Source organism: Vidua chalybeata, chromosome 2, assembly GCF_026979565.1.
Source record: "Vidua chalybeata isolate OUT-0048 chromosome 2, bVidCha1 merged haplotype, whole genome shotgun sequence".
Lineage (NCBI taxonomy): Eukaryota > Metazoa > Chordata > Aves > Passeriformes > Viduidae > Vidua > Vidua chalybeata.
In genome coordinates, this window is record NC_071531.1 from 96,393,084 (window position 1) to 96,419,606 (window position 26,523).

Genomic DNA, 26,523 nt, shown 5'->3' on the forward strand with positions numbered 1-26,523 from the left:
TGTTGTGAGCTAGTCTGACCAGCAGCTACAAGCATTAGGCTCATTTTTTTCACTCAATGTTGGCAGTCAACTGAGGCTGATACAGGAGGTGTTGAAAATTGTTTGCAGTGTCTGGGGAGTGAAAAGGTGAAAAAAAGGTTGTGTTATCACATCCTGCAACCTCACACCTGTTTCTAGCTTCTGGATCTGTTTCCTCCTCTGATGCATTTGCACCAGGGAACATTATCCTTGTACAATTTCACAGTGAAACCTTTGATGAGCTTATACTGCTTAGAGAAAACACTCAATTTAAAGCTGTTTTTGCAGAGATATGTAAGCATTTACCTGGCAAGTTTCCAGGTAAATGGTAATTTTTCTGATTAAAAATCCGAGTTTCAGATAATGAGGTGCAGTAGGGACACCTCTTTTGGCATGAGATTTAGGGGATATAGCCCTTAACCAACAGGATCTTACTAAAAGACTCAGTTTTGAACAGTGAACCAACTTTGATAATCTATTTATTTTAAAGAAAGAAAAAGAGTGGAAGAGATAAATGCATAGTTAAGGATTTGTGGTTTAAATTAATTACTGGTTCTGAATAGTAGATGCTGATATGACTTCTGATCCTTCAGATAGAGTGTTTACAAAATTTTCTACCTATGGATTTAAGGTCAGTTTCAGTATTGAGCTGACAGAAAAATCCGCAAAACCAGTTTGAGTAACTTGCCTCCAACTACCTTAATCAGCAAATTACTGAGTTGGAAAGAGCATAAAACATACTGGTCAAGATGCTTACTGGCCTTTCTGGTCCGTATGCAGTGCCAAAGTGGAGGTTTATAGGTTATATAACCTATATATATAGGTTATATATATATATATAGGTTATATATATGACTTAGGATGAGTCACAAGCCTGAAGAAAGAAAGTCAAGGTTTGTAGGGAAAGATCATATGTTTCAATGCATTAAATAATGCAGCTAGAAGAAACAATCAGAGAAGGAAGAAGTTTTAAGGATTTTTTTCAGAAAAGCTGAGAAAAGCCTTTAAGATTTCAGTTAACTGTGAGATTTAAACAAGGCCAAACACATGAGTTGGAGACAGTTCTGAAATACTGTCTAATTTCCATGAGGATCTTTCAGACAGCCTTAAAGTGGGAGGGAAAAACCTGTTTCAGAGCATTCTGAATCTGAGGCTGGAAGGCCTGTGCCATCTCTCTGGATTGACTTGTTTGAATTTTTTCCCATGGACTTGCACTTCATCTTCACTTTAACCTAATGATTGTCATTATGCAAACATGGAAATAAGAGGATCATAATTTTTAAAAATTCTTCTTGCAATGACAATGCAGGCAATGGTTCAGGTTTTGCATCTTCTTTCATTTTTATTCAGTATATTTTCCTTTGTGTCTTTGTGTTTTCCTTAGCTTTCCCTTTAAAGTCTGAACTTTCTAGGGATGGGGATGTTTTTATTTTTTCTAAGAAAAATAAATATTTTCTGGGGTTTCAGGCAGGATGCTGTTTAGATATTCTGGAAAAGAAGAGAACCTAGAGGGCTAAAAGGAGAGAGAAAAGTCTGTTGTCCTTTTTGGGCATCCATAATTGAATTATGGGGAAATGGAAATTTGATATAACTTCATAGAATGTAGAATTTTTCGACCTCTACATGTGACACCCAGTATAAAATTGGTCAAGAGTAATGGATTTAGCTTGAATGTTCTCAGGTTGTGGAAAGCATATTTTTCTACGTGTCTTTTAAATGTGACACAATGGGAGAAAAATTACCAGTGATGTTTACAATGACCTGAATTTCTGATTTTAACAGGTATTAGTACCAAAGATGGTACTGCCAAGAAAGATAAAGACTTCAGAGGAAAAGCCCAGAAGCAAGTGCAGTTTAATCCTGGTCAAACCTTAGCTACATGGCGAGTACGGATTTTGAGTGATGGTGAACATGAACATTCTGAGTCCTTTCAAATTGTTCTTTCTGAGCCCGTCATGGCAATTCTGGAATTTCCTGCTGCATCCACAGTGGAAATTATTGACCCAGGAGATGGTGAGAACCTTTCCAGAACTGTACTGCTAATATGTGCATATACCAAAAGATAAACTGGAGGGCAAATGCTGTGAGTAACAGTGGATACTAAAGGCTTACTGTCCTCAAAATATTTCTGAAGACAGACTTGAGCATCAAGTAGCCATTTGTCCTCTATTACTTTAAGTGCTTGATGAAGGGTTTACTCAGGTAGCATGTTTTTTATGAAATACCTACATTTTTTATAATATGTTATTTCTAGGGGCTTTGTTTTCATTTTAGGTATAACAGGCTTTCCATTAAATGTGTTTGCAGACTGAATGTGTCTGAAGAGTTGGCTGGAGGCTGACTTGATTTACTCTGCCACAGTAATTCATGTTGGAGAGGATGGTACAAGAAAGTCTAGGCTGGTTAATCACAAAAAGCTTGGTCTTGGAGCAAACTGCTTGCATCAGTTAGGCCTCGGTATGAACCTGAAAAGCTCAGTAATTGTAGAGTTCATTAGATCAAGTGTAGCACATGCTGTGTCAAGAACAAATAAAATTATGGTTAAATATAAATTAAGAACTAAGCTGATTTAAAAAAAAATATGTAAAAGAAGTAGAGCATGCTCTGGTTGCTTTGCATCTTTTCAGCTGCATCCAGAAGCTTGAACCCATGGGCTGTAGTCACACAGAACTGTCCTTAAGAAATATTTTAAATACTGGACGACCATAGCAATTTGAATTATATGATCATCCCTAATTAACATTTGAAGAGTGTTGGGTGTGGAAATTATCAAAAGTGTCTTAGTTCCTAGTTACAAATGCGAGTTAAACCAGGGCTTATCTCGCATCCATTTTTAATCACTAAGAAAAATAGTGCTTAACTTTAAAAGCAGCATGTATGGGACGCAGAAATAGCTTGAAAATGTGTTAAACCTCTTTATCTTTTCTATGATCAGTAAGATAGCACAGTTGAAGGTAATTGGCTGAGCCTTCTTTATGCCAACAACAATATTTTATATTTATTACATTAAGATGAAATTTTTACAGTCTTAGGGAATTTGTATTAATTATACATAAAGAGAAGTTGCAGAGGGCAAAATCAAATGCATAGCTGCAAATCAAAGAATACCTAGAAGAAAACTAGAGAGAGAACTTTGAGGGAAGGACTGTGTTTCCTAACAGCATTTTGAAGCTCAGGGTTTACCAAGCTCACTGAATAAGAACCGTCAAAATTTTATTTTGCTTCCAGTGAAAAAATCGTTTATTTGAATTGTGTAGCTTTAGGATCAAGACTGAGTTTTTTTGGAAAGCTGTACCAGCCTCTTGGGGTATGGGACATTAGTTAATGTTTCATTAGAAATTCAGATTGCATAGGAATATGGTTTTTTATACTAACTTTGATGTAGCTCATTCTCCTCCAAGCTTTTATGTTGTTCATAAGGTCTGTTAAACCTTTATAGTGCCATTTTACTCCTAGTTGAGTAATTATGAGAGAGAGAGAGGAAATCAAATAAATCAGCTTCCTGCATGTTTTGGAAGGTTAGAGTTTTTTATTTTGCCAACTAAATTCTAAAGGGAGAAATAGAAGGAGTGAACTGGGTTGGTTTTTTTTTTAGTGCTGCCTTTTGCTTTAGTTTAAAACAAAAAAGTAGAGATTTGATATTTTTCATGTTGAATTTTTGTCTTGCCAGAATAGTGAGTAGTCTCAGTCTTATCAAACCTGAATTACAGCATTTTTAAGGCAGGCTTTTGACCTCAGGTCATGCTTGTAGTAGTTGGAGAAATAAAACTTGGAACATGCTTTCAAAGAAGTCACCTGACAATTTTCAGAACACCGTTTGCCAAAGTACTCTGAAATGATGAAAAATTTGCTTTGTGCAGTCAGCTGATATAATTTAATTTGATATTATACAGAATTATATTCTGTTTGGGTTATAGTCACACTAATGAAACTGTAAAGGTGTTTTGTAATTATGTGTGTAGCCACCTTTTGTTCTTGAGTTTTTGAGAGAACAAGAACAAAATCGTCTGAATTGGTTCTGAATCCCAGTAACAGCATAAAACCCAGCAATCTGATTATGTGAGCATAAAATAATGAAGGAGTTCAGAATGCATCTGAGTGGGTTTTTCCCCTGGATAAAGATCTGATATCCTTTTGTATGACACATTTTAGAGTGAGATTGCTCCTCAGACTTCACTGACTGTATTGGCTGGGTCTTCTTCTAGTAAAAAAGTAGTGTAGACATGTAACCAACTCAAATCAAATGTCCAAGTCAGAGTTAAGATGTCAAGAGCTCAACCTTGCTCCTCAATGCCAAATGATTTTGCTGGTTATCTTGATGCAGTAGGTTAAAGAATGGCCTTGGCAAACCACAGCCTGTGTGTGAGCTATGCCATGATACTTCTGTAGTTAATGGTTAATAATTAAATACCATGGAAATAATAAAAATATAGACTTTGTGGATAAATTCTCCAAACAGTGTCTTACACCATTAACCCTATATAAACAAATCAGTCACATTAGAGACGATTTAATAAGGACTTGTGAATTCAGATCTAATGATCTGATTTTCTTTTCCATTTCTGAAGCACTAAGGAACTCTACTTCTCTCACCCTTCAAGTTTTACTGACAATTTAGTGGCATTGCCAATAAATGCAAGTTATATGTTGCACTTTAGAATATTCAAAAATGTACAGCTAATGTACAGGTGACTTTATGAGGTTCTTTTCTTTGCAGAATCAACGGTCTTTATTCCTCAGTCCACCTATACTATTGAAGAAGATGTTGGTGAGTTATTTATTCCAGTCAGAAGAAGTGGAGATGTGAGTCAGGAACTGATGGTCATCTGCTACACACAACAAGGTATTAGAATCTACTATGGAATAAAAAAAAATGGCAAGAGTGGAAAAGAGACAGAAATTTAAAAATATTTATTCCATCTATTTTATAATAAAATTGTTTATAACTCTGTTAATTACTTTTTCATCTAAATATCTTCAGTCTCATCTGGAAAAGTATTAATCTCTGCAATCTGTCTAAGAGTATTACTTAATGCAGTAAAAATGATGATTTAAAAATCATCATGGAGAATTGAAGAGGATCTGTGTCCTTTATATTTCTGCAAGATTTTTATATGCAGTCCCTTATATCTGAAAGTGATGAGAACTGAAAGCGCTGCAGTAATTGCCCTGGCTATCCTTTGCTTGTTTGTATCTTGAAAAAAATTATACAAAATAATATTGTTTAATTGTCATACTTGTCCTTCCTCTGATTTTTAGTCTCTTACTAATAGTACATGTGCAGGGCATGGGGTTTCTACATCTGTGGTTTCATTATTTTTTATCTGGAGAGCTGAAGCAATATTTTGTGTAAAGTGATCTGGAATCCAAATAAATTGTTTTCATGACATTTTGTCTGTTCAAGTCCACTGGTATCTTCAATATGGGTAAAATATACTAAGGTAGTTAACTGGTGATCCTCACAGGGGCTATTTTGTCAGTCTGTCTCTTGTGATAGGCAATATTCCTTCTGACTGGAAAGATGCAAATGATTTGAAGAACCATACTCTTCCATTGTGTCGTATACAGAAGTAGTAGAGACCTCAGAAATGGGTCTGTGGACCTCTGACCTTGTTTACAGCCCATCTTATCACCAAAAAGTAAACAGAAATTCAAAGATAATGAAAATAAAATTCCACCTCTGTGAGGAGATCACTGTAAGCATAGTATGTATAGTGACTGTTTTCCTTTTATGCCACAGGAACAGCATCTGGCACTGCCCCAACCTCTGTACTTTCATACTCTGACTACATATCCAGGCCGGAGGATCACAACAGCATTCTACGTTTTGACAAAGATGAACGAGAAAAAACGTGTCGGATCGTCATCATAGATGATTCCTTGTATGAAGAGGCTGAGACCTTTGATGTTTTGCTGAGTATGCCCATGGGTGGAAGAATTGGTGCAGAATTCCCAAGCACTCGCATTACCATTGTACCTGACAAGGATGATGGTAAGATACCATATAATTGAAGTGATACCCCCAGTGCAGGACAGAAACTACAAAGAACATCATATTCAAATCAGCATGTGGGTTTTGTTTTTCTTCCTGCTGGTTAAAACACATGCTACTTCCATCTTGAAATTAGAAAATATTATTGGAAAGCTATGCAGGTTTTTGAAAGTATTTAGTATTGCTGTTTTATTGTTTGACAAAATCACATGAGCAGTGATTCAGAGCAAGGAGCTGCACCTTTCTATTCTGTCACATTAACAGACATAATCCAAGGTGTCATCTTGCATGGGCAGCCTTGTTTCTGTGATTCTGAGGCTGTGTCTGCAAAGCCTTTGGGCTCATTCAGTTATGCTGCAAGGGCCCTATTGGAGGCCCTGATGGGGCAGAAGCCATCTAGCAGCTCCCAAGAGGAAAGCTATATTTCTTCTGATTTGATGCTGCATTTGAATTTCTGTGTAAGTGTCCAGTTGTGCTCTCTTTGTCTTTTTAATAAAGCAAATATTCAAATAAGAGTAATGTTGCTTAAGGAAATGCCTCAGTAGGGAAATGCTGACAGAATTATGTCATTTGTTCAACTGGTTAATAGCTTTAAGATATTGCTTTGAAAGAGACACTTCTGGTGGTGATTAGAGCAAAGGGTGTGACTAAGAGTAGAATCAGCACACTGTATCACCAACTGCTTTCAAAAATATGTGTATTATTGCTGCCTCAAGCCTCTCCTTTAATGCTTCAGCATTGGTGTGACAGCTCTTTTTCTAGGAGTAATAGCATGAAAGCTTCCTGGTACAATTACCCCATTAATGTGTGGAGTTTGGAGACTGACATCTCAAATGTAAATTCTGAGATAAGACTACTGATAAGCTGTTTGGGTCCTCTCTGTAAGGCCATAAACCATCTATTGTGACACCATCATATTTCCTAAAGACTAAAGGGAGCAATTACATAGTACAGTACTCTTTGAAAGTCTGATGCCAAAACAGACCATTATTATCAGCACAGTGATTTCTCTCTAGGTAAGAGAGAAAGGCAGCTCTTCAAGGCAGGAAGTCTGCACCCATCTAATTGCCTCATAAATACTCAGCCTGCCTGAAATTTCTCACCTGTAATCCTATGACAGAGGTGACTTTGTTTTCTCTGTGGAGCATTTGGATAATCATATAGCGTTAATGACTACAACAGGTTGAAAAAACAAGTCTTGTAAAGTAGATAATATATTGAATGCAAGCCAAAACAGAAATCTTTATCTGACTCTGCTCTTATAGCAAACACAAATTTATTCATTTAGGAGCTTCTACAACAATTTGATTTGTATGAATAATTTTTAGAGAGTAGCTATTAAAAATATGTATTCATGGAGAAGCTGATTACCAAAAAATTGAAAGTGTTCTGACTGCTTAAATATACATATGGAGAGTTTGGGATGGAGATAATGTTTCTCCAATACATTAGTTAATATCAGAGACGAGCTGAAATTAGACCATCTAACTTCAGTGAGAATCTCAGTGACTCCCAGTCACAACAGAGTACAAAACTTAATATTTTATGAAGCTCACACAAAATATTAGGGAAGTTAATGAGAAATCTCCTTTAACACTGCCATTAGAAAGCAAGAGAAGTAATTTAGTTTGTGTACACTGTTCAGTTTTAAGTTTCTGCATTTATGAGCACATGCTGCCTCAGAGCTACAGACTTTTCTACACAAATTAATTTAATCTTATGGGATTTATTAAAAAACCTGGGGAAGTGTTTGACAAATTAAAATAGAATATTTTCATCATGTAGCAACTGAAATATCTATGTTTGTTGGTAGGAGTAAGGAATATTTGGGGTATTGAAAGATAAGGGGTCTTTGAAAGGATAGATTTGGAACCCTTTTTTGCAAACATTCACTTTTCTTTTTGCACACAAAATGTTGCATATGTGGTATTTGAAATTATGTGGCAGAACTCCTTTTTACAGTGAAAGAATTCCCACAAAGAATTCCAGCACATGCAAAAACAATTCACTTACCAGTAAAATTTCCTACCACATTCTTTTTAGTTTATTTAGTTTATTTCATCTGAGTCTTCTTTATTTCTAGAAACACTCACCTTCAGCACCTACCATCCAAGTCTTTTATTTTTAGAGAATGTCCTTAGGGTCTAAGTAAAATGCCATAGTTGCTATATAATCCTGACAATAAAAAAAATAAGAGGCATGCTCTAGTGAACTACAGTATATTCACTAAATTCCAGGCAACTGAAAATTTTAATTGGGGATTATACAGTTGTGCTGTGCTGCCAAAGCAAAATCTGGGGGAAAAAAAATTGTAGTATGTAGAACATGCACTGGTATATTTATATATTGTGAATGGTGATTTTCAGATTGGTGCTGCTATTGGGACATCTCCTAATTTGGAAGGGACTTTTCCTCATAGGTACTAAAGTTAGATAGAAAAAAGAAAAAGTTAGTGAACTAAGCAGCAGAAAAAACTTCATATGGAAACAGTGGATTCAAAGTTACACATGCCACTACAGTTAAGGCACTAAAAAGTAAAAACATAGTTTGTTGGAGTCAGATGTGATGTGATGTGATAGTTATTAACTGTGAACCATGGAAGAAAAGCATGCATAGGGAAAAGACTTATGTAAATCATCCACTTCTGGAGTGGCACTAATCTCACTTGGTATCAGCCTCTATAACTTTAGACATCTGATTCAAATAGGCTATTACAGGATTCTTCTGTTGTTATTGAAAAGAGAGATGTACTCCCAGGAAACATCCCATCCTAGGACAAGTATCTAAATTGTTGAGCTCAATCATCAAGGATACCTGGTGCATCTGAATACATTGATTTATGACAGTAGGTGTAAACCCTACCTTAATAATTTAATTTGCAAATACAATGTTGTAAGCACTACTGGGTATGAAGGACATACCTATACTGCACAGAGAGCACAGAGTTCAGCATAAAGCTCATTTGAAGGAGGCAGTTTACATGATAGGTAAATATTTTGCATCGAGGAAAAGGAAGATGCGGCTAATGTGCACTTTTCATTCCCCTTGGACAGAGGAATCTTGGAATTTAGTCTAAGGCTCATGAAAATACTCAGACCCTACTCTTCCATGGAAATGCCTTAATCCTCAGGCACTTAGCAACTAAGCTAGATCAGCCTGGAAGCGCTCTGTGTTTTTCCAGCTGAAGTGGTGACTCTGAAATAATTTCATAGAGAGAGAGAAAAAATGACATCTAAGTCTTTTGTTAGTATTCATCTGGGAATGAAGAGCCTGTAATTTGGTTCTAGCAGTAACTAATGTTACTGTCTTGTATGCCACAAGTCTGATACAAAATGCTTTAACAAGGTTTGAGTCAAAGCTATGCTTCTTCATAGTCCCAATATTTTGACTGCTCTGCTAATTTAAACTCTCTTTTACTTACTTGGTTTTTTATTGTGGGCAAATTTAAAACTCAGTTGGTAATCACATTTGGAAACCTGAAGAGAAGAGGTGTGTTGAATGCAGAGCTGGAAGTTTGCATCTAAGGGGGAAATACTTGCAGTTATTTTGTGTGCTGCACGTTTTTTGTAAGTGGCTGTCTCCCCATGTGATTTTAATTCCATGCTACTGTATTTAGTGTTGCCGTGAGAGCACACAGCCTTACAGCCAGGCTGACAAACAGTCCTCCTGCTGTAGTGGAATTGTTGAAGACTCATGCTGTTCTCAGCAGGAAGTACATTAAATACATTTCTTCCACTTCATTCACATTAGATGGGCACGAAGCTGCTCAAACTTCTTCTTGACATTTCTACACCAAGGCTGGGAAAGCAAAGGACTCAGGTTTATGTCAGAGATTTGCTGACCATTATCTTTACACCATATCAACAGAATCAATCACTCATACCATCCACATGATAAAGGATAGCACTGTCTGGGAATATTTTACAGATGAGTAAACTGGATGATGGTATCCTAATGTAGAAAGGGAATGTTAGAGGTCAAACAGAACAGATTAATTATTTAGTTTTCTAGAGATTTCTTTAAAATGCATGCTGTCACTTTCCTTACACTTAATTAAATTTTGAAAATCCTTAGACCACATTCTGGAAATTGGAACCCACTAACACTTTTCCAGCTTTCTTGGAGTAGTAAAGTGCATATTAATATTTACTATCAATAGCCTGGGAAGTCAGCTCTGCAATGTTACACTATATACACAATATACACTATATACACAATGCTTTGCATTGGCTTCTAGCAAGCAGGCACTATGAACTAACTCTCCATGTGTGTACTGAGCCAAATTTAAAGCTTATGATAAATAAGTGTCTTATTAGTAACATTGTTTATCAGAAAAACATCCTTATCTCACGAGGCAAGTTGGAATCTCCTTATTCCCATTGGTCTCCAAGGCAGGCAAGTCAAATGTGCCTTTTTCTCTTTGCCAGTGGGTCTGTCAGATCTTAAACTGAACAGGTGGTTGATTAACCTTGCTAGTTAGCATCTGCTAGTGCATTTGTCCAATTTTAATTACAATCTGAACACTACAGGCAGAGCATGCCCACTGTTATGTTACAGACTAGAGTCATGATTTCACCAACTATCCATCACCACTCTCTGTAGATGCCTAAAATGGTGAACTAGTTATTTTTTCCTGTGCACATCCATCTCTGATTACTTTCTCCCTTTTATGTTTTTACAATGCTTGTGAGTCTGATGCCTCTGGCACTTCTGTGCAGCTTTTAACTTCTTTTGTCCTCCCATTAAGTAAAATCTCTATATGACCCCTCCCCTTTCCCCAGCCTGTGGCAGGTGGCCAGGTTGGCAACTAATCAAGGGAAAAAGTGGATGACAGCCAGCTTATGACAAGTTATACTCCCAGTTTTCTTTACTAATAGCTTCTTATTATCACCAGTTCAACAGAGTGAAAAATGTTCAATCCATGATGATAGCCTTAAAGATTTCAGAAACTGCCTGTTTGCTACCTATCACAGAAATAAATTAATGTCATACCTTGCAGTAGGACATTCCATAGAGTAACCAGGCACATTTATGATTTGCTTTCTTAGCATTATTTGTTGCTTACAGCTTATTATATAGGTGTGTCACATTTTATAAGAGTGTGTGTGTGTGTGTGTGTGTGTACATATATGTGTGTGTGTGAACTACTGTCGGATTAATCTCATTTTTATTCATCTGCTTAATAACTACAAATATAGTCCAACCTTGTGATCTGGGCTTCTTTGATAGGTGAGGAGGACAGCACATGATGTCCAGGCAGTACTTTGTCACATCTATTTCAGATGGCTCTTTTACAGTAGGGGTTGTAGATGGTGGAGCACAAAGCTCTTCAACCTTCACTGCTGTATGTTTTTAAATGAGTTGCTTACACATCAAGTATTACATTTATGTAAATTGCAGTAATATTTTGAGGAGAGTGTTGAAATGCAGAAAACTTTTAGTTTTGTACTCAAAGCACATAAAATAGCCAATAAGTAGAAGGCACATTTTTTCATGAACTGTAGAAAAAATTATGCCTTCTGTTAAATTTAGAATGTGTTTAATGAAGTGGTCTTCTTATGTGAACTGGTATTGCATCCCAGAGCCTAATGCATTATTGGTTTATGACAGTTCAGTCAAGAGTACACTGAACTGCTTTCTCTCTTGTGTCTTACTGTAGTTTATTGTATTTTTGATGGCATTGGTCTTTGTACTGTAGATCTTGCATTTATTATACACTGTTTAGAAATGAATGAATGCCTAGCAAACCATTCTAAATTAATCATCTGTTCAGGGTTGGATATGGTTGTAGGGAGTGAATTTAGTGACTTTAGTGCTTTGCATGTTTAAGATTTGGATAATGAAGTTGAGTAAGATGTCTTGTTGCATTCAGTTTTCCTAAGGCTTCTTCAATCATCTTCCTTACTCTGAATCTCCTTATACTGAGACTTTGCTCATAGTCTTTGAAGACCCAAAAGACACTGAACACTCTAGCCATGGTAGCCCATTGTGCTTCAATGCCATCGATTCTCCTTTTGAACGTGCAAGTCTTCAAAAAATTAACTCAGTTACTATCTCTCTTCACTGTCAGGACACTCTTATCTCTCTCACACAGATGGGATCAAAAGTCCAAGAGACAGAACGCAAGAAGTTTTAACATAGAGTAGAGCATATTTTCTTTTGTTACAGCTCTGCTTTTGTGGCCTGATAAGTCTGGCTGTTGCTCTATTGTCACTTCTGCTCTGTCTTCTCTGCCAAGTCCCATCCTCACCAGTAGCTCTGGTAAAGGGCTATCTTGCATACTTTTCTTCTACAGCCTTGATGAGGTAAATATGTTCTGATTGTATGTGAGCAGAAAAGCCTATAAAATTGTTTCCACTGGTTAAACAGACTCAATGTAACCAGCATTGTGACTGAATAGTAAAAGTGCAAAATTTAAAGTTGAATCAGCCAGAAATGGCTGCATACTATATTTTTATTTAGCCTGACTTCTAAAATGCTACTGATCTTCTCATGTCATTTCTGTTTGTAGCCCTCATTTTTTACCCGATGTATCACTGTCTGTAAGCACCTTTAAGCTTGGCCTCTTTGTGGAAAACCTTGTGTGTGGTATATTTAAATGCTACTGCCAAGCCTTCCCATTTATCTGTCTGCTTCTGTTCCATCGGTTTGTTGGGAATTTGTTACCAATCCCATTTCCCAGGCATTTTATATAAAAGTAATCTAATTCATTTTAAAAATAAAGCATGTAGAAGATTCTGAGTTGGTTTCATGCTCTGTGGGAGGTATAGCCAGTAGAAAAAAGGTATGTGAAATTCAGATGGTTGCTGCAGGCAATGTAATCATGGTTGGGTGTGCCCCCAGATTCCAGTATCTGTTTCTTCATCTGTTACTCTTTATATTTTTATTTCCATTGGTAAATGAAGCAATTATCTGCATTATGGAATGGTTAAGGTAAGTGATTGGAGCTTGATGTACTTACAGCAGGAAAAATCTTTGGGCCCTGTCCTCAGACTGAACATAGAAAAAACTCCTCCAACATGTGTAGTAGTTCCAGTGATATCAAGGTCGATAGGTTCTACCCTGAAGGGTGTGGAAGAATCATAACAATACTACTCTTCTAATAAAGATTTTCAGGTTTATGTTCGTTCACCAATATTTTAGTTTGGTGTTTCAAAAAGGTAGCAATGTTTCTTAGCAAACTAACAAAGGTAAATTAATTGCTTCAAGCGAAGGTCACTTATTAAAGTGAACCGCACACATTAGCCTTTCTACTAACATGCCATTTGTAGCTGGGAAACAATTTAAGACTGCTCATTATTCTCTTGTACACAATAATTAACTAATTGTTGAAAAATTCATTTTTACTTTAGAGGCACACATCCTCAACAAGTTGAGCTACAGCTTGTCCTCATGCACTCAAATGTCTTTATTCTCCATCGTTCAGGAATACTCTGTAGCTCATTGAGCTGTTGCTTGTACACCGTTTATGATCGGCAGCCTGACATTAAGCAAAATCAGAATTAGCTCTTTTCTCCAGGCTACAAAAAACACTGCAGGCTGTCAAGAAGGAAGGTGCAGGTGACCAGAGATGGGGTGTCACTGTCGCCATCTCACTGCCATCCTCACTCTTGCAGCTAGAGCTGTAGTCTGCCTCCTTTAGCATGCTACTTCACTCACATTTGAGTTTTGCTAATTGATGTAGAGAGTTTAGATATAGACTCCAAGCCTGCAAGGGAGGTGCTGCTTGTGATGGTGCTGTGTCTAGAGAAACTGAAACATGGATGCACTTTAACATAAAGGGTGAGTTAAAATGTAAAGTGTTATGTTAAATTAGTGTCTATCATAAATTAATTAAATGTGAATCATATATAATGTTGTTCATAGCAGCAGCACATGATGTCCAGGCAATACTTTGCCACCTCTATTCCAGATGGCTCTTTTACAGTAGAGGTTGCAGCTGGTGCAGCTACTTCACACCATGTTACTCTACTGAAATTACTAAGTTAAGTTGCATAAAATGAGAGTAATTAAGGGATGAGCCAGTGTAATCAATGTATGGCACTGACATTGTGGATTAAAAAAGAAGCAGCAATTTTCTTAGAAAATTGAAGTGTATTTAGTAAAGAATGCATTAATTTGAATCTGTCCTATTATCTGTTACAGGGTTTGCAGGATTGTTTTAAAAACCTTTTTTTAAGTCAATAGGCAGAAATGGTGTGTTGAGACAAATGGAAAAGCAGACATTATTTGCTCAAGATGATGTCTGTGGCAATTTGGCTGAAACCAGCAATTTTGATTCTGAGGGGAATTTACTTTTTGGTTGCAAAAGTTATGACAACACCGCTAAGAAGAGAAAAGCTGTTAAGATTGCAACATATGAATTTGAAAAGTAATCTGTTTTGACCACATCAAATAAAAAATTATTGGCATTTGCACAATAGGTACCTGCTACAGAACTGAGCTTTGACTGTACTACAGAACTGAGCTTTGACTGTAAGCTTGACCCCTGCTTCTATAGCATTCAGTGAAAATAAATGACTTGGCAAATTAAATTCATTGTGCTGAATACAAGCTCAGTTGCTTGCATAGTTTCAAGTGTGTGTGAATAGCTGCAGAATGGTGCTACCTAGTTTCAGATTTTAAAGTCCTCTTTGATATTGTCTTAATATAAAGTTTTTGTAATGGATGGTTTCTCTGGGCTTTTATTTAACTGCTATTAAGATGCATATATGAGAGAGATTTCAGAAGGTGACTTTTACTGCTATTAAACAGTGAATGCTCATGCCTTCTTACATTTAATGAGCTCTCATTCTTAACTGGTCTACCTACAACTCACACACTTCATGTTTGTAACACTGGAATCTGTTATGTTACAGACTCATCACATCAGTCCTTTAATGCCAGCTTTGATCCTGAAATGCAAGTAGCCATTGTTTAGGGATGTATGTGTTGCCTGATATGAGCCAGATCAGGTCCAGCCAAATCTAGCCATGTTTGTCTGGTTTTGTGTCCAATTAGCTGTGCCAGCCATCAGGGCTCCTTACTTCGGATTCAGCATGGCCCTAGCATGTCCAGACTGTACCAGAACAGGCTTGTAGGCTTGCAAAGCATGGTTTGCACCTTCTGTATTACCACAACAGACTTCTGCTAGCTCGGCAACTCATAATGTTCACATCATAGCCTTGTTTGTAATGTTCATGGAAAGAAGGAAGGCAAAAGCTTTTAGGAATAAATAGTCTTAACCCTAGAAAAGATGAGCCATAAGTTCATTTGTAAATACTGCTTCTCCTGGTTCCATTATCTGAATATGTCGGAATGCCATGTCTGTTTTCTTCTATTGTTTCTTTCATCCTGAGAATATATATATATATATGTGTGTGTGTGTGTGTGTGTGTGTGCATCACTGGCAGCATATATCGCTGAAATTCACTTTAGTTTTAAGCCTTATCAAGGTGTCAGCACAAAAGAGTCTGTTCTTCTGTGTTTGTTCTCAATATCCTGCCAACAGGATTTTTTATAAACAACCTACTCTTTTGCAATATCTCCCTAAAACAGTTTATAAGGATGTAATTTTAAAAGGTAAAGCCTCTTTGGAAATAAACATTTTTGTGCTATCAATGCTATTTTTGTGCACTGATTTGACAATGTACCTTCAAAGTTAGACGTGTTCCTAACAACATGAGAAGTGTGTTTGTTTTCCTGCTTGATGACTGACTAGAGCTGTAGTTGAGATACGCCTCTGACTCTTTAAGTACAAGGACAAAGTTTTTATTTCTGTGCCAAGAAACCTGGGACTAAAGCTCCTAACCTTTCTCCTCTGATTATTGTAACTTCATGCCAGCAAAATCTGTGGGTCTGAACAAAAAAACCCTTAGAAAACTTCCTCTTACTGCTCTAAGAGGAACCATTAAATTTGCAGTAGTCTCTCTTCAGAGTGATTACTAGATTAAAGGTCTGCTGTAAGTGAGCCTGCAGTCATTGAGCAGAGTGTTTTCCAGACATGACCTGAGATAGACAATGCTTTCCCTGTTAGGAGCTTGGCTTTGCTCCTTCCCCTGGGGAGCTACTAACACAGCTTACAGGAAATGAATTTAGAAAACATTTGTAAGGATTTGTTTCCTAGGATGGGTAACCATGCAGAATGTGTCTTTCATTGAACATACATACCTCAAAAAGTGTGAAAAACTCACTCTGAAATACAAGGCAAGCTAGCTGAAAGTTGAGGGTTTTTTTTGTTTGGCTGTGACTACAGGAATGAATAGTATGTGAGGATTCTTCAGCAGCAATAAAGCAAGTGTTAGGATAATGCTGTAAGAAACGAACAATATTTTATTTTATGCCTTCCATCTAGTTTAAGGCAGATCATCTAAGTTCCCTGTGTAGCCAGTAAGCAGAAGGGAATGCTTCTACACCTCCTCAGATTTTTCGGATTGCAGTGAGTGAGCCATTCCATCTGTCCTCCTGTATGCTCATTGTGCTGGGAAACCTGCAATTGCCTATCTTTGTCCTTGCAAACTGAGAGCAAGCAGGCTCCATGTGAGTACCTCTTACTAAAGTGCTTAAAATGAGGTGCAGCCAAGTCCAGATCAAGTTCCGGAGCCATTGGGACATAAGAACAAGATTAGGCTTGGTAAAGTGTGCTGAACTCTAAGCATACCTGTTTAAGAAATGACTTGTATTAGAATTGGTAATTTTTTAACTGCCTTTATCTAACTATTGGCATGTTAATAACCATTTGGTCTTAGTAGGCATTTTATATTTTTATTGTCTAGCCCATGTTAAGAATCTAGAAGAACATTCTATGTCTGAAATGACACATTGCTTTGAAGATCTAATATCCAATGCTTCAAGATCCCTGTAAGAAGAACTCTCATCAAAGTTAATAGTAGCTACACAAAAGGTACAGAAGGTGTATCCTGTTCACCCATTAAAAATGTTTCAGATAAGAGTTTTGCAGTTCCAAGTGTAAAAACACCTACTGCCAAGCCAGCCTCTATGGGCAAATAAAGTAAAATCAATGTGTGTCTGTCTGTTCACACAAATATACATACCTTTAAATACACATACACTTGAATTAAAAAAAAAAAAATTGGAACCGATGATGTTTTCATCTTCTAAAGTTAAACTTCTTCCAAGTTTGTCTTTCATCCTGCAAAGGTTGATGACTTTGATAATGCTCAAACAGGTCTATGAATCTGCACTATTTTTCAGTAAATACATTCAGTTCCATTAATTTGTTGCATGATTTCAGTTTTAGCAGATAAGTAGGGAGGCAGCTCCAGTTTTTCATTGATGAGGAATATTAAAGGAGTTCTTTTTTTGCTGCTCATAGAGCACTGAGCAATTGCTGTGATCTTTGCCGACTGAATTTAAGTTGGCTGTATTCTGCGTGGTATTTCAAATGCATTTGTGATACTGTAGCCTCATGATGCTAATAAATTCTCGCAAGACAGCATAAGAAACTTGTGATGAAGTGCAAGGAGAACTTGGGTAGGTCTTTCTGCACTTCGGGGAGGTAGCTGTGATTTCTGCTGTGCAGTGGGAAAGCTGAGGCACTGGCTGTGCATGATTAATCTTGCATGTTTGAAACAGGAATGGAAAGGATAGAAAAGGGGAGACGATATACATGCAGGATGAAGCTGGGATATGTTTTTAAGGCTCTTTACTTTGTGAAATTACTGTGGGTAGGAAAACTGGAAAAGGGAGGGGAAAATGAAGCTAAACAATGTGTCTGTTAAGTGAAATAGCTCTTAATCTCCTTTGCTTTTTGCTCTTCTTTCTTATGAACTGTGGAACTTTAGTGTTAAGATAAAGACTTCACATTTCAGTTTACATGAAATAAGATTGATTTTGTTTTAAATGCTAGATGTGGGAGAACTAAAATTAAGTATTTGAGCCTTTAGTTAGCTGGAAAATGTTACCAAGAGTAGCATGTTACATGTCATGTTCGTCTGGTTTTAGCAACAGGAATCTGTGAGAACATTCAAGTTAAAGTTTCATTATCTGTATTCACCTTCATATGTTTTCACCAAAGTGAAAAATGCAAGGAATTTTCTGGCTTGTGCACAGGACTCAACTAAAACCAGTTTAGTGAGATACCACATTTGGTTTTGTGCACAGATTCATATATGCTGACACAAAAAGTTGAAAATGTAGGAGGCAAGAAAAAGAGCACAGTGCTGATATAACAATTGCTATCTAAAACCATACAAACCAATACTTGAAAAGAAGCCAAAAATAGCTAGAAGAATTCTAAACCTTGAAAAAAGAAGCTTTACTTCACTTACTGAGATGAGTAAAGTGCTCTCCACTGTTTAATGTGGATTTTATGGCCTCTTGTTAGCTTCAGTGTAAGGTAAAGAAGCATTTATGGACGTTATTCCTCTTTCACCAGAACCAGCATTCTACTTTGGAAATGATGAATACTACGTTGATGAGAGTGCTGGCTACATTGAGGTCCGTGTCTGGAGGACTGGAACCGATCTGTCCAAAGCCGCCTCTGTTACGGTGAGGTCTCGCAAGTCTGAGCCAGTAACTGCAGAGGGTGAGTTATTGCTTTGCTCTGGCTTCACACTGCTGCTGCACTGCACATGCTGCTACACACTGCTGGCACCTGCTGCCACATTTCACAAGTGCTGGTTCAGTGGGTCTTGGTATAGTTTCAACCACATAAAATGAAAATTCTATGAGTCTTGCTCTTAGCAGATCTCTTCTTCTTAGAACAAATTAAGAAGAAGAGAAGAGGTTACAGAATTTCAGAGAAACAGCAGTAAGAGCTGCTATGAAGTATAGCACAAAGAGAAATGCCTTTAAATCCTCATATAAAGACTGCTACAAAGGCAGCTGATTGCTGCCTCAAGAGCATACTCTGGGCACCGTTATGATCACTGGCAGCGTGCTGAGTTTGCTTCTCTCATTTTTGCCGTAGGCAATGAGAAATTATTACCTACTACCCTATTCAGGAACACGATTGCTTCAGCTGTGTGGTTCTTGGATACTTTGACAGAACCTTTGTCTGCAGAATCAAGTGTTAGCACACTCTTATTTTTTTTCACAAAACCTATCATAATGTTTAAAATAGGATATTCATATAGAGGCAGCATAAAAATGATCTGCCTTAGATGCTTATCCTGAGTGTAACTTTACTGATATTTCAGGAATATATAAACATAATATATATGTATGGTGTACGCATAACACAATATACTTAACATAGATGTATCTTTCTTATGAAAAAGGAAATTATTAAACCTGAAAGAATATGTGATTGTTTCAGTTCTGAACTTGCTTTTATGATCTGATGTCTTTACCAAATCTTGAATATTTGTTATTTTATTTCTGGTTTAAAAAAAAAAAAAAACTTTCCTTACAGTAAGGATCTTCGTTCATTGTGCCAGGGCCTCTAGGATTAAAAGCTGGGAATGGCTCAGCTCTTGAGCTCTCTAGTCTATTGGTCACAGCATGAAAGCTCTGACATGGCTGGCTGCCTGTAAAACCATGAACCTGGTTCTTTGCCTTACACAGTGCAGCACTGGATCTGCTGCTCTGAGCTGTCAGTCCTGAAGTCCTACCTTAGAGGCTTAGATCTAGGGAAGTACAGCAGTAGAGCTTTTAGGCAAGTGCCCATGTGGTGATGGCCTTCAATCTGGCTAAATTTTGTCAAATTCACAGAATTCCAAACCTGATTCCCATTTCAATTCCCCAAAACTTTGTTTCAAGAGCTCTGCTGTTTATTCTCCCCAAAAACTAATGTTAAAATTGAGTCCTTCCCTAAAGTCCTGGATACATTTAATGACTTGGTTCCAAGGCAGTGTCATTTTTTAGTCAGTATCTTGTTTTGGTTGCTGACTTCTTATTGACATGTTATGGATTGGTTTGATTTGCTTAAAAGAAAACAAACCCAGATCAATCTTCCTTTGAGAGTAAGGTGGCAGACCTCACCCAATATGCCCTGAGCAGAATTTGATTTATTTGTTTTCCATTAATTCTGTTTTACACAACTTGTCTGAACAACAGTTCTTCCCCCGGTTAGCTCACTGGCCTTGTCTCCTTTCCTTTTTACATTAATCTTAAAACTTTCATCTTTGTTACAAAATAATACAAAATTTCTTTCCAAAAGACTTTGCTTCATCTCCAGAGTCTCTCTCAAAGCTTTTTGCTTACTTTCATTTCTCACTTCAAGCAAATTTCATACGTTTTTGTGGAATAACTGTTGGCTTAGAACAGAACAGAATCAGTCTCATTTTGTGACTCAAATCATCATTAAACAAAAAATTAATTTTGACTTATTTTATTGTGTAGTCCAACTTAAATACTAAAATATAGTTTTGCTTTACATGAATGCCAGAATTTGGCAAATACTGAAATTATAAAGGAAAAATATTTACCTACAATTAACTGCCTTATGATAGATATTTTTATTTTTAATTATATATAATGCTATTTTTATATCTTTTCCATTGGTAGCTGGAGTAGATTATGTAGGCATCAGTCGTAATTTGGATTTTTCACCTGGAGTCAATATGCAGACTTTTCGTGTGATAATTCTGGATGATCTTGGACAGCCAGTGTTAGAAGGAACAGAGAAGTTTGAGCTTGTGCTAAGGATGCCCATGAATGCTGCCCTTGGAGAACCCGGCAAGACCACCATCTTCATTAATGACTCAGTGTCTGATTGTGAGTAATTTTTTTATTATTATTTTTCATAATAATTTAGAGATTAGTTCGTTTGCTGACTGGCTGCTTGCGTTCTATACCTGGTGCAGTGTGGCATAAGTAAATGTGAAATGGTGGAAGGAAGATATGATAACTTCTGCAGTTATACTTTACATGTGCTTTCTGTTTTTCTGCCCAGTGCCAAAGATGCAGTTTAAAGAATCTGTGTATGTAGCCAATGAAAATGATGGGCAGGTTTCTGCCATGATATACAGGAGTGGGGATATCCGATACACATCCACTGTGAGATGCTATACAAGGCAAGGTTCAGCTCAGGTTATGATGGACTTCGAAGAACGTCCTAATACTGACAGTTCCATCATCACATTCCTTCCTGGTAAGTTCTTGATGTTATTTTAGAAGCCTTTATGTTTTATTTTGTTTTCTTCTTCTTTTCTACTATGTTTTCTTTTGTTTTGCTTTCCTGTGCTTTCCTTTGCTTTGTTTGTTTTGTTTTGTTGTGTTTTAATTTTGTCTTCTAGAGTAGTGCCAAAAGGAGCATTCTGGAAAACAAAGGTTTGGTTTTTCTTTCATACACAATGGGATGATGTTTCCTCTATTTTCTTCACTTCTAACTTAGAAGGATAATCAATAAGAACTAAAAGAGTATATCTTCATTTAGGGTCAGCATCAGTGCCAGGATCTTTTTGATAGCAAAAGTAAGTTTGGCATAACACAGTAGAAGCACAGATCTGCTGTCAGAAAGGAAACTTCAGAAGTTTTGTTCTTTGTTGAGCAGATTTCTGGTAAATACAATTGACATGCACTGAAATAAGTAAAGATCTTTCAACAGGTATATAGCTTCCTAATTCCTGTTTGAATTTTTTTCTCCCACCAAGGCTTTCCTAAGACCGCCCACGAATATCAGGTACTTAATATCCCACATCAGAGATGAAATGCAAATAAATAAAATGTTACCATGCTGAAAGAATAATTGCCTAATTCTTTCTACATGTGCAGAGGGCAGTTTGGTCTTCTAGCCTTTGAAGTTTACACAGATGTGAAACTTTTTACAAGTCTTAAACAAGTTCTGTGATCAGCATGAAATCCTTGGTATATACTTATCACAGAAATGACAACCTTTGTATTTCTGTAGACATGTATCATAGTTCTCTTGAAAAGGTGAGTTGTTCAGTCTTTCTTATTTAGGGCTAGCCTCAGCTTTTAGTGCTGTCCTGTACTCTACACCTTTGCTATTGCTTCTGTGCAACCAGGAAAGAGTCCAGCTAGTAAGAATTAATGGATCTGGGCCACTTAGGAAGTGACTTTTCTCCTTTTCTGAGTGTTGCCCTACCATTTCTCTGCAAAGACAAATAACAAAAAGGTCTACTAGAATTATATTTTCATTCCATAAGCTTCTTAAGCATGTTTAATATGCAGCAGTTTTATTCCAGTTTTCACATTTTCCATGTAACAATAAGCAGGACAAGTATTTTGCATTTTTTCTCCTCCTAAGGGATAATTAATTTTCTGCAGTTAGGAGAAAAGGCAAACTCAGAAAATGAACGCAGGATGGACATAGACGCATCCTGGTCTAGTTCTTCATCTTGAAGAGCCTTGATCTTATCTACATATGTAATGATGAAAAAATACAGTAAATTGACCTCATCTCTCTCCTGCTGTGTTGTTCCTTTTGTCTGGGGTATAGGAGTCAGTCCCATGAAGAAGAGCCCACCTAGTCATGCTCGGTGCCAGACACTGAACAACATTCATAGGTCTTGCTGCTTGTGTAAAAGACATAAGAAAAGATGTTCAAGTTTCTGAACATGAAGTAAGTCAGGGCACAATAATTTGTGAGTGCAAAATTGAGCAGTTTGATACTTCAAAGCATTTTTATGGCAATATTCACTGTCACTTGAAATCAGTGGGGGTTCAAAAGACTAAAGTAAAACGGAATAAGTGAAGGTCCACACAGTTGGAGGGTGTCCAATCAAAGGAGACTTGAAATATAGAACTTCAGGACAAAATTGCAATTAGTATTAGTAATGGTAATTAGTAATTAGTGTTACCATTAGAAAGGTTTTATTATTCTGTTTCATTGTGCAAGTATTTACTTTTTTTAAGCACACTCTGTAGAAGAGGTCACTGAGAAGGAGCATTTTCTTCTTAGGTAAAAAGGACTAATACATGTAAAGTGGACATACCAAATAGAAACTTGTCTTACAGAAGTCCCAAAATGAGGGATTCCACTTTAATGAGTTTCCATAGAAAGGTAATGATTGCTAGTTCTGCTTTCACTGCTGTCATTGCTTATTAACTTGTATGGTGTCAAGGTGGATGCCTTGGCCAGCAGGAGTCAGATGCCTTGGGCTTGGAAAGAAGTGCTGTATTAGAGCAAAGAACACCTAAGTTCTTCCTGATAACTACCTTAGGAATGATTGCAGGTGAAACTGAGAAGCCTTGCACGCTGGTGCTTACGGATGATACTTTCCACGAGGAGGAGGAGGAGCTACGCCTGGTTCTTGGCACTCCAAGAAGTGATTCTTCCTTTGGTGCTTCTGTTGGCGAGCAAAACGAGACGCTGATAAAGATTCGGGATGACGCAGACAGTAAGAGAATAGCTTATTGTTACTGGCTTTTGGAAGCCCATTTGCATGCTCTAAAACCATTTTTTTTTCTTCTAATGACAGAGGCTATCATTAAGTTTGGTGAGACCAAATTTAGTGTGAGTGAACCAAAGGACACAAGGCAAGTAGCAATTGTGAAAATACCAGTGCTTCGTCTGGGAGACACTTCCAAAGTTTCTGTTGTGAGAGTTCATACAAAGGATGGATCTGCTACTTCTGGAGAAGACTATCACCCCATATCAGAAGGTAGGATCATACTTATCACATCCAACTATTTGTTTTCATTCATGACTGTAACATAATTTCTGAAAAATGAAATAACTTTGTGATTAGAATACTTTGCAACCACGTCCCAAAATGCACTTTCCTATTCAAATTCAGTGTGGACAAATCCCCTGTGGTATACAACAGCCAATTGCTGTTGGTAAACTAATTATTAGTGAAGATATTTACAAAAGGATTGTGACTCCTTTGAAAACATCTGTAGCTCAAGAAATTGTGGAAGATGTGTGACTTAAACGTTAGTTATATTTGCAGAGTGTAATAATATTACTCTGAAGAAACATCTACTTATAGGATATGGTTGTGTGATTGTTTCTTGAGCAACTCATTAAGGTAATGGGATTTGCTGTATGTAGGAATTAATGTATATTTCTTTTAATTTGCTATGTTCATAATAATAATGCTTTCCTTCTGTATTTCTGAATTCACTGCCTGCTGCTCCACACTACCAATAAATGACGAGAGAAGTTGTGCAACAGAATGAGAAATTACTTAGCTGATAAACTTCTTTCCATTAATAGCCCACCTACGTGCTTTAGGCAATGACTAATGGAGTTTGTGGCATTATGATTTTTTTTTTCTTTTAAAGTTTATGATAATACATGATAGTACTCTGTGTTTTAAGATTAATCATTCATTGCTGGAGTGTTTTCATAGTTTTGGATAGACTATTCTGGCATCCAGTTCAGTTGGAATATATGACTTACCTTTGAACATCCAGCAACAACATTGCACTATATCTTCAAATTCCATAGGAGTGGCATTTGCCACTAGTGATATCTGAAGAGGCAATTTGTTAGCCACAAGAAAATCATCAACCCAGAGCTTGCTAATTCCAGTCACTTTGCTCCTGCATTTCAGAGTTTTGCTCTTTCCCCCTGAAAACCACAGGAACTTTTAGTGTCAGCTGATACTTATCCTGTGCACATTATCTGTAGGCATTGTCTTGCTTATATTCTCCCTGCTGTGCACCAACAGCACATGGCAGCAAAGTTTTCAGGGGAAATTTGCTACTGCAGAACAAGAGTCTCTCGGCCTCTGCCCCCAAACCTTTGAGAAAGGTCTGTGATGTGCAGAATTTCTCCACAGATTTCAGAATATCTGTGGGCTTAGGGAACCTGCATATTCAGCCATAGGTACAAAACCCACATCCTTAACTGAGTTTTTTTGGAGGAAGTGTGACAAACTGAAAATCAGTAAAATTCTTAGCTGTTACTCAGCTGAGAGTTCATAGGTTTAGTACCACAAAGAGTATTTCCCTGGCTTAGTAACACTTGGGATTGGAAGGATCATTTGATCACTTAATCAGACTCACTGTGGATTCCAAGATTCTCCCAGTTTTCCCAAATTATTTCTGTATTGATCCAATTAACTTTGGTTGGAGAAAATATGTCCTTTAGAAAGGGCATTTGCTCTTGGTTTGAAGGCTTTGGAGAAGAAGAGTGTTTCATAGCATTTTACTTCACTGATCAGTCTCTATCACCTAACTGTGTCTTATTTCCCATATGTGTCTTATTCCCAGCTTTAATGCACTACTGCTTTTTGTGCCTGTCCCTTAGAGTGCAGAGGTCTTTATCACCTGGTATATTTTGATTATGGTGATGTTTCCATATATCAGTGAGAACATCACTCTCTGCAAGTTCTTCTGGTCCTAAGCTTCTGTTGTTTATTTCTGTACATCTTCAAAGTGAATTTGACATTCTTTAAAAAAAAAAAATTAGAAATGCAGTTATTATTTGTGCTTTCCAGGCACAAATGTTAAATAGTTTCTGTACTTTTTTATTTCTTTAGTAGTTAATACAGTCAAGAATCATAGTACTCCCTAACTTGGTCAGTGTGGTGGGTGGATCTTGGCTGGACAGTAAGTGCCCACCAAAACTGCTCTATGACTCCCCCTCCTCAGCTGCAAAGGAGAAAATATGACAGAAGGCTCATGGGTCGAGATAAGAAGAGGGAGACATCACTCACCAATTATCAGCACGGGGAAAACAGACTCGGCTTGGGAAAAATAGTTTTATATTTTTTTACCAATCAAACCAGAGCACAATGATGAGAAATAAGACATTCCTTCCACCCCTCCCTTCTTCTTGGGGTAGCTTCACTCCCACATTCCTTAGCTCTGACTGGCTCGAGGGAATGGGAGTTGCAATCTCTTCATCACATGTTATTTCTGATGCTTCTTCCTCTTCACACTCTTCCCTACTCCAGCATGAGGTCCCACCCACAGGAAACAGTTCTAAAACTATACTATGGGTCCTTCCCATGGTCTGCATTTCTTCATTAACTGCTCCAGTGTGGGTCCTCATGAAGTCACAAGTCCTGCCAGCAGACCTGCTCCACTGTGGGCTCCTCTTTCCATGGGGCCACAGGTCCTGCCAGAAGCCTGTTCCACTGCAGGCTTCCCCTGGGGTCACAGCCTCCTTTTGGGTCACAGCCCAAAGATGGATCCTTTGGGCATCCATCTGCTTCATCACGGGTCCTCCACAGGCTGCAAGTGGATCTCTGCTCCACCATGGGCCTCCATGGGCTACAGGGGCACATCCTGCATCACCAGGGTCTGCACCAGAGCCTGCAGGAGAATCTCTGCTCTGGCTTCTGGAGCACCTCCTGCCCTGCTTTCTCCACTGAGCTTGGTGCCTGCAGAGTGATTTCTCACATATTCTCACTCCTCTTCCCCAGCTGCTGCAGTTCAGCAGTTTTTCCCTTCTTTAATCTGTTATCCCAGAGACAGTACCACTGACACTGCTGGGCTCAGCCTTGAACAGCAGTGGGTCCATCTTGGAGCCAGCTGGAATTGTCAGATATGGAGGATGCTTCTGGCAGATGCTTACAGAATCCATCCCTATAGCTCCCCACTACCAAAGCCTTGCCATGCAAACCAAATACAATCACCTAAGATTGAACTTTTTATCATGACTTAAAAAGTTTTTTCAGAGACGATGATTTTCAAAATACAATACTTTTGTG

At 37.6% G+C, this 26,523-nt stretch overlaps 1 protein-coding gene across 1 annotated transcript in view; it reads left to right on the forward strand.

Annotated features, from left to right (window-relative positions):
* Positions 1-26,523, forward strand: part of FREM2 (FRAS1 related extracellular matrix 2) — a 119,075-nt gene that overhangs the window by 64,926 nt on the left and 27,626 nt on the right. The window contains exons 4-11 of the mRNA XM_053936480.1: positions 1,801-2,031; positions 4,736-4,861; positions 5,759-6,010; positions 18,387-18,536; positions 20,459-20,668; positions 20,847-21,044; positions 23,092-23,256; positions 23,338-23,520. Coding sequence (XP_053792455.1) covers positions 1,801-2,031; positions 4,736-4,861; positions 5,759-6,010; positions 18,387-18,536; positions 20,459-20,668; positions 20,847-21,044; positions 23,092-23,256; positions 23,338-23,520 — 1,515 coding nt within the window. The remainder of the gene's footprint in view (positions 1-1,800; positions 2,032-4,735; positions 4,862-5,758; positions 6,011-18,386; positions 18,537-20,458; positions 20,669-20,846; positions 21,045-23,091; positions 23,257-23,337; positions 23,521-26,523) is intronic.